Source organism: Bombina bombina, chromosome 1, assembly GCF_027579735.1.
Source record: "Bombina bombina isolate aBomBom1 chromosome 1, aBomBom1.pri, whole genome shotgun sequence".
Taxonomy (NCBI): Eukaryota; Metazoa; Chordata; class Amphibia; order Anura; family Bombinatoridae; genus Bombina; species Bombina bombina.
In genome coordinates, this window is record NC_069499.1 from 487,199,233 (window position 1) to 487,211,919 (window position 12,687).

The following is a 12,687-nucleotide window of genomic DNA, read 5'->3' on the forward strand; positions in this document are numbered from 1 at the left end:
TAATACCTCTTGAACATTTTCTGGTGAGAACACTGGCTGGCAAAAGCAATCTTTTATTGAGCAGTGGAAAGTGTCAGGGACATCTTCTTTTACTATATTTAAAAGAAAACACTTCCTGAGCAACACAAGTGTTGCTCTTTTTATGTCCCTTTTTAGTATTTATTGATAATCTATTTGCTTTTGTAGGGGCAGATCCAAAATCGGTTGTGTGTGCTTTCTTCAAGCAAGGGCAGTGCACCAAAGGAGATAAATGCAAATTCTCTCACGATTTAACTCTGGAAAGAAAATGTGAGAAAAGAAGTGTTTATGTTGATCAGAGAGATAGTGACCTTGAAAAAGGTGAGTGGACTTGCCTCCTGGTTATTAAGATAAGATGAATATAATAATACAATCTGTACTGATTTGTGGATGTCTTTCTTTAGATACAATGGAGAACTGGGATGAAAAAAAATTGGAGGAGGTAGTGAACATGAAGCACGGTGAGGCAGAAAAGAAAAAACCTAAAACACAAATAGTATGTACTTTTTACTGGAATCATTTAATATTTAATTTCTCAATCTTTTTGTTTCTCAAGCTATGTTTATAATAGAATATTAGCAAATCTGCTATTCTTATTGAATATATATATATATTATCACAAAAGTGAGTACACCCCTCACATTTTTGTAAATATTTTATTATATCTTTTCACAAAGAGGGTACAAACCCTATAGGGGGCGCTAGTAAGTTGTTAAGGACTCCAATGATAGAATTAACAATGTGGATATAATATAATCACCAATATGTGTCACAGTCCTTGATCAGTGATAAAGGAAATGAGAGATGGTAGGAGACAAATAGTCCACAGTATTAGTCCACAGGAATGGAGGCAGCACTCAATCTTCACTGTATGATGATCAACAACTCTAAAAACAAAACAAGGAGAGAGGCGCCGTATGTGTGAATCGATAGCCAGCAAGATGGGAGTATGGACAAGTACAGGGTACTCACATTCTGTGGCGGCACTCCAATGTGCCAATAGAGACAGGCTGGTTTTCACAGCAGACCAGCTAGCTGTACAAGGCAGTATCAAGAATCTCTGGAGGAGCGAGGTCCACAGGTAGCGTAGAATAATGCACTCAGCAATGAAGATGTGTAATTAAAAATAGATTTAATACACAATAAAAACAATTTAAAAACAACAGTTCATGCCGTATTGTGCACAAACATATCATGCAATGCGTTTCACGGTCAACACCGTTTCATCAGGCATGTATTCTGTTCAAAATTCAACCCTTAAATAAGGCTACTCTACCTACTCACACCCTCTCCAATGAACAAACAAACCAATCAGTATGCCCTTTGTCTAATTGGTAATTAAATTGTAGCACCAGGATAACTCTCATGTGAATATACATACAAACTAGCTGATTATAAAAACATATATACCACAAAGTGCAAATGAGTAACTAAATGTACCCATATAGTGCAAGCATAAATATATAGCCCAAATCTACCCATTGATAAAGTGTACTTAGATACACAGACTGTTGAATGTGAAACTGAAGGAATATAAAATGACTAAACACAATCATTAGCTCTCTCTAACTGAATGATTCTCCTTTTGATTTGTTACGATTTGTTAATACATTATCATTGGATAAACTGGCTAGTATTCAATGATCCTGAATAAATGTGTGGAGACCTGATGTTCAAATATACATCTAGAATGGTGATAAAAATGTTTTTAAACAAAAAACAGAACTCGACATATGTTTGGCGAAAACAGACGATATTGGAGGCTTCTGATTGGTTGAATTAACCTCCGGGATTTAACCAGTGGCAGGGGCCGTGTCAGTGCACACCTTTTACGTGTTTATGAAGCTTTGACAAACCCTTCTTACGCTGGGAGTCAGATGACCTCATTACGTGACTAACGTCTAATACCAAGGGGGGTCACCCTTTTAGGACTAATAGACTATGAACTAGTGTCAATGCGTGATTGGAGAAAAATAGCCGATAATGGGGGCATCTGATACTCCTATGTCACCAACATTTGTGACAGGGGGGCCAATGAAAAGGTAATAAACGGATTGATCACCTAGACTATCATATCCATAATAGAAATTATATCAGGTGGCAACTATGTTCCCGAGAACGAGAAGAAAGTAACTATATATCTAGACTATACTCAGGATGTGTCTGGATGAATCGTGATGTATAATAAATATAGACAAAGTGTGAGATATATGTAAATAACGAAATACAAATATAAAATATAATGTTACCAAGTGATGATATGATGTGCATATGGCAAAATTAATGATGGACTAAACATATAGTGCCTATAGTGTGTGATAGTGGATATTATAATAATGACATTCACAACTAAAACAAATGGGGGGAATGGTGTATATATGCATAAATAACACATGACTAAACATTAACAGTGTATAATAAGCACTGGTTCTAGAAAATAAATTAGAGATGTATGGGGATAGTGCAATATCGTCAACATAAAGTGTGTGGACAGTAATCAAATACTACATAAGTGTAGTATAAATATCATATAGTACATAAGTGAGCTAATACATCGACTACAATGATGGTGAAACAATGTGTGTGTGTGTGTATATGTATATGTGTGTATGTATATATATATATATATATATGTATATATATATATATATACACACATGACAAATTGTCATAGATGTAAATAATATCAATATCCAACTGACAAGGACTGATCATAAATACTAATGATGATCGTATATATAATTATGTGAATAAACATATGTGTCCAACCTAAACTGATAATTATAAAAATAAATGAGTGCATAATACAATTTATAATAAATGTAATTGAAGTAGAACAACCTAAATGATAGAACAAAGATACAAGCCAAATCTATCATAATGTATGTGTGTATGTATACATATAAATGGTGATCAATCTGTTTATCACCTTTTCATTGGGCCCCCTGTCACAGATGTTGGTGACATAGCTGTATCATTTTATCCTCTCTACATCATTGGTCCATATGAGTATATCAAGCGTCACACAGTATGTGTCCCGATATAGTGTTATTGGTTATTATCTTCACCAGTCAGATGGCCCCCATTATCGGCTATTTTTCTCCAATCACGCATTGACACTAGTTCAGTCTATTGGTCCTAAAAGGGTGACCCCCTTGGTATTAGACGTTTGTAACGTAATAAGGTCATCTGACTCCCAGCGTAAGAAGGGTTTGTCAAAGCTTCATAAACACGTAAAAGGTGTGCACTGACACTGCCCCTGCCATTGGTTAAATCCCAGAAGTTAGTTCAACCAATCAGAAGCCTCCAATATCGTCTGTTTTCGCCAAACTTATGTCGAGTTCTGTTTTTTGTTTTAAAACATTTTTATCACCATTCTAGATGTATATTTGAACATCAGGTCTCCACACATTTATTCAGGATCATTGAATACTAGCCAGTTTATCCAATGATAATGTATTAACAAATCGTAACAAATTAAAAGGAGAATCATTCAGTTAGAGAGAGCTAATGATTGTGTTTAGTCATTTTATATTCCTTCAGTTTCACATTCAACAGTCTGTGTATCTAAGTACACTTTATCAATGGGTAGATTTGGGCTATATATTTATGCTTGCACTATATGGGTACATTTAGTTACTCATTTGCACTTTGGGGTATATATGTTTCTATAATCAGCTAGTTTCTATGTATATTCACATATGAGTTATCCTGGTGCTACAATTTAATTACCAATTAGACAAAGGGCATACTGATTGGTTTGTTTGTTCATTGGAGTGGGTGTGAGTAGGTAGCATAGCCTTATTTAAGGGTTGAATTTTGAACAGAATACATGCCTGATGAAACGGTGTTGACCGTGAAACGCATTGCATGATATGTTTGTGCACAATACGGCATGAACTGTTGTTTTTAAATTGTTTTTATTGCGTATTAAATCTATTTTTAATTACACATCTTCATTGCTGAGTGCATTATTCTACGCTACCTGTGGACCTTGCTCCTCCAGGGATTCCTGATACTGCCTTGTACAGCTAGCTGGTCTGCTGTGAAAACCAGCCTGTCTCTATTGGCACATTGGAGTGCCGCCACAGATTCACACATACGGCGCCTCTCTCCTTGTTTTGTTTTTAGAATTATCTTTTCATGTGACAACACTGAAGAAATGGCACTTTGCTACAATGTAAAGTAGTGAGTGGACAGCCTGTATAACAGTGTCAATTTGCTGTCACCTCAAAATAACTCGGCACACAGCCGTTAATGTCTAAACCGTTGGCAACAAAAGTGAGTTCACCCCTAAGTGGGTCCAATTAGCCATTTTCCCTCCCCGGTGTCATGTGACTCGTTAGTGATGCAAGGTATCAGGTGTGAATGGGGAGCAGGTGTGTTGAATTTGGTGTTATCGCTCTCACACTCTCTCATACTGGTCACTGGAAGTTCAACATGGCACCTCATGGCAAATAACTCTCTGAGGATCTGAAAAAAGAATTGTTGCTCTACATAAAGATGGCCTAAGCTATAAGAAGATTGCCAAGACCCTGAAGCTAAGCTGCAGCACGGTGGGCAAGACCATACAGCGGTTTCACAGGACAGGTTCCACTCAGTACAGGCCTCGCCATGGTCGGCCAAATAAGTTGAGTGCACGTGCTCAGCGTCCTATCCAGAGGTTGTCTTTGGGAAATAGACGTATGAGTGCTGCCAGCATTGCTGCAGAGGTTGAAGCGGTGGGGGGGGTCAGCCTGTCAGTGCTCAGACCATACGCCGCACACTGCATCAAATTGGTCTGCATGGCTGTCATCCCAGATGGAAGCCTCTTCTAAAGATGATGCACAAGAAAGCCTGCAAACAGTTTGCTGGAGACAAGTAGACTAAGGACATGGATTACTGGAACCATGTCCTGTGGTCCAATGAGACCAAGATAAACTTATTTGGTTCAGATGGTGTCAAGCTTGTGTGGCGGAAACCAGATGAGAAGTACAAAGACAAGTGTGTCTTGCCTACAGTCAAGCATGGTGGTGGGAGTGTCATGGTCTGGGCCTGCATGAGTGCTGCCGGCACTGGGGAGCTACAGTTCATTGAGGGAACCATGAATGCCAACATGTACTGTGACATACTGAAGCAGAGCATGATCCTCTCCCTTCGGAGACTGGGCCGCAGGGCAGTATTCCAACAGAACGACCCCAAACACCCCTCCAAGACGACTACTGCATTGCTAAAGAAGCTGAGGGTAAAGGTGATGGACTGGCCAAGCATGTCTTCAGACCTAAACACTATTGAGTATCTTTGGGGCATCCTCAAACGGAATGTGGGGAGCACAGTGTCTCTAACATCCACCAGCTCTGTGATGTCGTCATGGAGGAGTGGAAGAGGACTCCAGTGGCAACCTGTGAAGCTCTAGTGAACTCCATGCCCAAGAGGGTTAAGGCAGTGCTGAAAAATAATGGTGGCCACACACAATATTGACACTTTGGGCTCAATTTGGACATTTCCACTTAGGGGTGTACTAACTTTTGTTGCCAACGGTTTAGACATTAATGGCTGTGTTGTTATTTTGAGGGGATAGCAAATTTACACTGTTATACAGGCTGTACACTCACTACTTTACATTGTAGCAAAGTGTCATTTCTTCAGTGTTGTCACATGAAAATATATAATAAAATATTTACAAAAATGTGAGGGTTCTACTCAGTTTTGTGAGATACAGTGTGTGTGTGTGTGTGTGTGTATATATATATGTATGTGTAATATATATATATATATATATATATATATCTCATCCTCCTATGATTGTAATACTATATGTGATCACAAATATACTTGGCTAGGGATAGATAAACGTATAATGCCAATAATTCATGCAATTAAAAATGTTTTGTGCACACAAGGCGGGGATTAATATTTATAGTATAGGCATGGTGTGCTGCAGGCTTTTTCTTCTGTTAAGTGTGATCAGTCCACGGGTCATCATTACTTCTGGGATATTACTCCTCCCCAACAGGAAGTGCAAGAGGATTCACCCAGCAGAGCTGCATATAGCTCCTCCCCTCTACGTCACTCCCAGTCATTCTCTTGCACCCAACGACTAGATAGGATGTGTGAGAGGACTATGGTGATTATACTTAGTTTTATATCTTCAATCAAAAGTTTGTTATTTTAAAATAGCACCGGAGTGTGTTATTATCTCTCTGGCAGAGTTTGAAGAAGAATCTACCAGAGTTTTTGTTATGATTTTAGCCGGAGTAGTTAAGATCATATTGCTGTTTCTCGGCCATCTGAGGAGAGGTAAACTTCAGATCAGGGGACAGCGGGCAGATGAATCTGCATAGAGGTATGTAGCAGTTTTTATTTTCTGACAATGGAATTGATGAGAAAATCCTGCCATACCGATATAATGTCATGTATGTATACTTTACACTTCAGTATTCTGGGGAATGGTACTTCACTAGAATTACACTGTAAGAAATACATAAAGCTGTTTAATAACTAGAGATTATATTTAACGTTTTTGCTGGAATGTAAAATCGTTTTCATTTGCTGAGGTACTGAGTGAATAAATGTTTGGGCACTATTTTTCCACTTGGCAGTTGCTTAATCTGATTTCTGACAGTTTCTGTTCCTGTGTGTGAGGGGGAGGGGCCGTTTTTTGGCGCTTTTACTATGCATCAAATATTTCAGTCAGCAACTCATTGTATTCCCTGCATGATCCGGTTCATCTCTACAGAGCTCAGGGGTCTTCAAAACTTATTTTGAGGGAGGTAATTTCTCTCAGCAGAGCTGTGAGAATTATAGTTTGACTGAGATAAAAAATGTTTATTCTGTAATTTGTTTCCTGCGTTCAGAATTTGTTATCTTTGCTAATGGGATTAAACCTTTGCTAAAGTTGTGTTGTTTACAAGGATTGAGGCTATAACTGTTTCAATTTATTAATTTTCAACTGTCATAGATCTTCTGTGCTTCTTAAAGGCACAGTACGTTTTAATATTATTCTAATTGAATTGTATTTCCAAGTTGCAAGTTTATTTGCTAGTGTGTTAAACATGTCTGATTCAGAGGATGATACCTGTGTCATTTGTTGCAATGCCAAAGTGGAGCCCAATAGAAATTTATGTACTAACTGTATTGATGCTACTTTAAAAAAAAATCAATCTGTACAAATTGAACAAATTTCACCAAACAACGAGGGGAGAGTTATGCCGACTAACTCGCCTCACGTGTCAGTACCTACATCTCCCGCTCAGAGGGAGGTGCGTGATATTGTAGCGCCGAGTACATCTGGGCGGCCATTACAAATCACATTACAGGATATGGCTACTGTTATGACTGAGGTTTTGGCTAAATTACCAGAACTAAGAGGTAAGCGTGATCACTCTGGGGTGAGAACAGAGTGCGCTGATAATATTAGGGCCATGTCAGACACTGCGTCACAGGTGGCAGAACATGAGGACGGAGAACTTCATTCTGTGGGTGACGGTTCTGATCCAAACAGACTGGATTCAGATATTTCAAATTTTAAATTTAAACTGGAAAACCTCTGTGTATTACTAGGGGAGGTGTTAGCGGCTCTGAATGATTGTAACACAGTTGCAATACCAGAGAAAATGTGTAGGTTGGATAAATATTTTGCGGTACCGACGAGTACTGAGGTTTTTCCTATACCTAAGAGACTTACTGAAATTGTTACTAAGGAGTGGGATAGACCCGGTGTGCCGTTCTCACCCCCTCCGATATTTAGAAAAATGTTTCCAATAGACGCCACCACAAGGGACTTATGGCAAACGGTCCCTAAGGTGGAGGGAGCAGTTTCTACCTTAGCTAAGCGTACCACTATCCCGGTGGAGGATAGCTGTGCTTTTTCAGATCCAATGGATAAAAAGTTAGAGGGTTACCTTAAGAAAATGTTTGTTCAACAAGGTTTTATATTGCAACCCCTTGCATGCATTGCGCCGATCACGGCTGCAGCGGCATTCTGGATTGAGTCTCTGGAAGAGAACATTGGTTCAGCTACTCTGGACGACATTACGGACAGGCTTAGAGTCCTTAAACTAGCTAATTCATTCATTTCGGAGGCCGTAGTACATCTTACTAAACTTACGGCGAAGAATTCAGGATTCGCCATTCAGGCACGCAGGGCGCTGTGGCTAAAATCCTGGTCAGCTGATGTTACTTCTAAGTCTAAATTGCTTAATATACCTTTCAAAGGGCAGACCTTATTCGGGCCCGGGTTGAAAGAGATTATCGCTGACATTACAGGAGGTAAAGGCCATGCCCTGCCTCAGGACAAAGCCAAGACTAGACAGTCTAATTTTCGTTCCTTTCGTAATTTCAAAGCAGGAGCAGCATCAACTTCCTCTGCACCAAAACAGGAAGGAGCTGTTGCTCGCTACAGACAAGGCTGGAAACCTAACCAGTCCTGGAACAAGGGCAAGCAGACTAGGAAACCTGCTGCTGCCCCTAAAACAGCATGAATTGAGGGCCCCCGATCCGGGATCGGATCTAGTGGGGGGCAGACTTTCTTCGCCCAGGCTTGGGCAAGAGATGTTCAGGATCCCTGGGCGCTAGAGATAATATCTCAGGGATACCTTCTGGACTTCAAACACTCTCCTCCAAGAGAGAGATTTCATCTGTCAAGATTGTCAACAATCCAGACAAAGAAAGAGGCGTTTCTACGCTGCGTACAAGAGCTCTTGTTAATGGGAGTAATCCATCCAGTTCCACGATCAGAACAGGGACAGGGGTTTTACTCAAATCTGTTTGTGGTTCCCAAAAAAGAGGGAACTTTCAGACCAATCCTGGACTTAAAGATCCTAAACAAATTCCTAAGAGTTCCATCGTTCAAGATGGAGACTATTCGGACAATTTTACCTATGTTCCAAGAAGGTCAGTACATGACCACTGTAGATTTAAAAGATGCTTACCTTCACATACCGATTCACAAAGATCATTATCGGTACCTAAGGTTTGCCTTCCTAGACAGGCATTACCAGTTTGTGGCTCTAACATTCGGATTGGCTACAGCTCCAAGAATCTTCACAAAGGTTCTGGGTGCTCTTCTGGCGGTACTAAGACCGCGGGGGAATCTCGGTAGCTCCATACCTAGACGACATTCTGATACAAGCTTTCAAACTGCCAAGTCTCATACAGAGTTAGTGCTGGCATTTCTAAGGTCACATGGATGGAAGGTGAACGAAAAGAAAAGTTCACTCGTTCCACTCACAAGAGTTCCCTTCCTGGGGACTCTTATAGATTCTGTAGAAATGAATATTTACCTGACAGAGGACAGGCTAACAAGACTTCAAAGTGCTTGCCGCACCCTTCATTCCATTCAACACCCGTCAGTGGCTCAATGCATGGAGGTAATCGGCTTAATGGTAGCGGCAATGGACATAGTACCCTTTGCACGCTTACACCTCAGACCACTGCAACTGTGCATGCTAAGTCAGTGGAATGGGGATTACTCAGACTTATCCCCTTCTCTGAATCTGGATCAAGAGACCAGAAATTCTCTTCTATGGTGGCTTTCTCGGCCACATCTGTCCAGGGGGATGCCATTCAGCAGACCAGACTGGACAATTGTAACAACAGACGCCAGCCTTCTAGGTTGGGGTGCCGTCTGGAATTCTCTGAAGGCTCAGGGACAATGGAGTCAGGAGGAGAGTCTCCTGCCAATAAACATTCTGGAATTGAGAGCAGTTCTCAATGCCCTCCTGGCTTGGCCCCAGTTGACAACTCGGGGGTTCATCAGGTTTCAGTCGGACAACATCACGACTGTAGCTTACATCAACCATCAGGGAGGGACAAGAAGCTCCCTAGCTATGATGGAAGTATCAAAGATAATTCGCTGGGCAGAGTCTCACTCTTGCCACCTGTCAGCAATCCACATCCCGGGAGTGGAGAACTGGGAGGCGGATTTCTTAAGTCGTCAGACTTTTCATCCGGGGGAGTGGGAACTTCATCCGGAGGTCTTTGCCCAAATACTTCGACGTTGGGGCAAACCAGAGATAGATCTCATGGCGTCTCGACAGAACGCCAAGCTTCCTCGTTACGGGTCCAGATCCAGGGATCCAGGAGCAGTCCTGATAGATGCTCTGACAGCACCTTGGGACTTCAGGATGGCTTACGTGTTTCCACCCTTCCCGTTGCTTCCTCGATTGATTGCCAGAATCAAACAAGAGAGAGCATCAGTGATTCTAATAGCACCTGCGTGGCCACGCAGGACTTGGTATGCAGACCTGGTGGACATGTCATCCTGTCCACCTTGGTCTCTACCTCTGAAACAGGACCTTCTATTACAGGGTCCCTTCAAACATCAAAATCTAACTTCTCTGAAGCTGACTGCTTGGAAATTGAACGCTTGATTTTATCAAGACGTGGGTTTTCTGAGTCAGTTATTGATACCTTAATACAGGCTAGGAAACCTGTTACCAGAAAGATTTACCATAAGATATGGCGTAAATACCTATATTGGTGTGAATCCAAAGGTTACTCTTGGAGTAAGGTTAGGATTCCTAGGATATTGTCTTTTCTACAAGAAGGTTTAGAAAAGGGTTTATCTGCTAGTTCTTTAAAGGGACAGATCTCAGCTCTGTCCATTCTGTTACACAAACGTCTGTCAGAAGTTCCTGACGTCCAGGCTTTTTGTCAGGCTTTGGCCAGGATTAAGCCTGTGTTTAAAACTGTTGCTCCACCATGGAGTTTAAACCTTGTTCTTAATGTTTTACAGGGCGTTCCGTTTGAACCCCTTCATTCCATTGATATAAAGTTGTTATCTTGGAAAGTTCTATTTTTAATGGCTATTTCCTCGGCTCGAAGAGTCTCTGAATTATCAGCCTTACATTGTGATTCTCCTTATTTGATTTTTCATTCGGATAAGGTAGTCCTGCGTACTAAACCTGGGTTCTTACCTAAGGTAGTTACTAACAGGAATATCAATCAAGAGATTGTTGTTCCTTCTTTATGCCCAAATCCTTCTTCAAAGAAGGAACGTCTACTGCACAACCTGGATGTAGTCCGTGCTCTAAAATTTTACTTACAGGCAACTAAGGAATTTCGACAAACGTCTTCTCTGTTTGTCATTTACTCTGGGCAGAGGAGAGGTCAAAAAGCTTCCGCTACCTCTCTTTCTTTTTGGCTTCGTAGCATAATTCGTTTAGCTTATGAGACTGCTGGACAGCAGCCTCCTGAAAGAATTACAGCTCATTCTACTAGAGCTGTGGCTTCCACTTGGGCCTTCAAGAATGAGGCCTCTGTTGAACAGATTTGCAAGGCTGCAACTTGGTCTTCGCTTCATACTTTTTCCAAATTTTACAAATTTGACACTTTTGCTTCATCGGAGGCTATTTTTGGGAGAAAGGTTCTTCAGGCAGTGGTTCCTTCTGTATAAAGAGCCTGCCTATCCCTCCCGTCTTCCGTGTACTTTTGCTTTGGTATTGGTATCCCAGAAGTAATGATGACCCGTGGACTGATCACACTTAACAGAAGAAAACATAATTTATGCTTACCTGATAAATTCCTTTCTTCTGTAGTGTGATCAGTCCACGGCCCGCCCTGTTTTTAAGGCAGGTAAATATTTTTTAATTTATACTCCAGTCACCACTTCACCCTTGGCTTTTCCTTTCTCGTTGGTCCTTGGTCGAATGACTGGGAGTGACGTAGAGGGGAGGAGCTATATGCAGCTCTGCTGGGTGAATCCTCTTGCACTTCCTGTTGGGGAGGAGTAATATCCCAGAAGTAATGATGACCCGTGGACTGATCACACTACAGAAGAAAGGAATTTATCAGGTAAGCATAAATTATGTTTTATTAATACATGAATTTGTCCCAATGAGCTTTAATGTGCTATGCCAGTACGTTGCACACTGTAGGGGTTTAAAGGGACATTGTACTATAAAATGTTCTTACTTTTTTTGTCACCAGTGGTCCATTTACCTGCTGGATTGTATTAATTGTTTAAAAAAATAATTTATTTACCTTTTTTTGTCATCTGAAATAGCTACTGCTGCCTGTTGAAACCATCACCTAGAATACTGCATTATTGGCTATATCTAAACAAGAGACGGCAGCAGAAATTGACCTTTGAGTGGATGTTAGGAAAGAAGGCCCAACTCATTTAAAAGTATTTGAATACAATGAGCTTTTATCCGCTAGTCACCTGTGTACATTGTCCCTTTAAGTGCACTATGTAAGGCAGATAATGTGATATTTGTAATAACAGTAAATTATTAAGGTGAAGTATGTTAGGATAATATTATAGCACATTTAAAAGACTAATACATCATAAATGCAATTAGATTTTCTTTTAAACCTTTCATTTTTTCATGTTTGATACTTAAAGTGACAGTTCAAAATAATGTAAATCTATTACTTATGCTAAGAGTGTGCTTATTGACAGAGGCAAGATGGAGGTGTTGCCTGTGGTGCAGTGCAACTCTGTTATGCAGCAGAAACCATTTATTGTGAATGACGCTGTTAATGTGGCTGCAATTGGCCAAACAATCCTTGCTTTTTAAAAATGTTGCTTCCGCGCAGATGCTGAAGCTGCTCCTCTTCATACTGGATGCCGCGATCTTGGAGCTCAAGGTTTTCTCACAGCCCGTGACAGAAGCAGTGCACACTCACAGATCAGTAATATTGTCTGTTTTTTACAGCTGTACAATGTGCTTGGAGCTAGCGTGC

At 40.7% G+C, this 12,687-nt stretch overlaps 1 protein-coding gene across 1 annotated transcript in view; it reads left to right on the forward strand.

The window, feature by feature from the left end:
- ZC3H15 (zinc finger CCCH-type containing 15) overlaps nucleotides 1-12,687 on the forward strand; it is a 97,654-nt gene that overhangs the window by 53,921 nt on the left and 31,046 nt on the right. Inside the window, exons 4-5 of the mRNA XM_053698540.1 lie at nucleotides 187-339; nucleotides 423-514. Of these exons, the coding sequence (XP_053554515.1) occupies nucleotides 187-339; nucleotides 423-514 (245 nt within the window). The remainder of the gene's footprint in view (nucleotides 1-186; nucleotides 340-422; nucleotides 515-12,687) is intronic.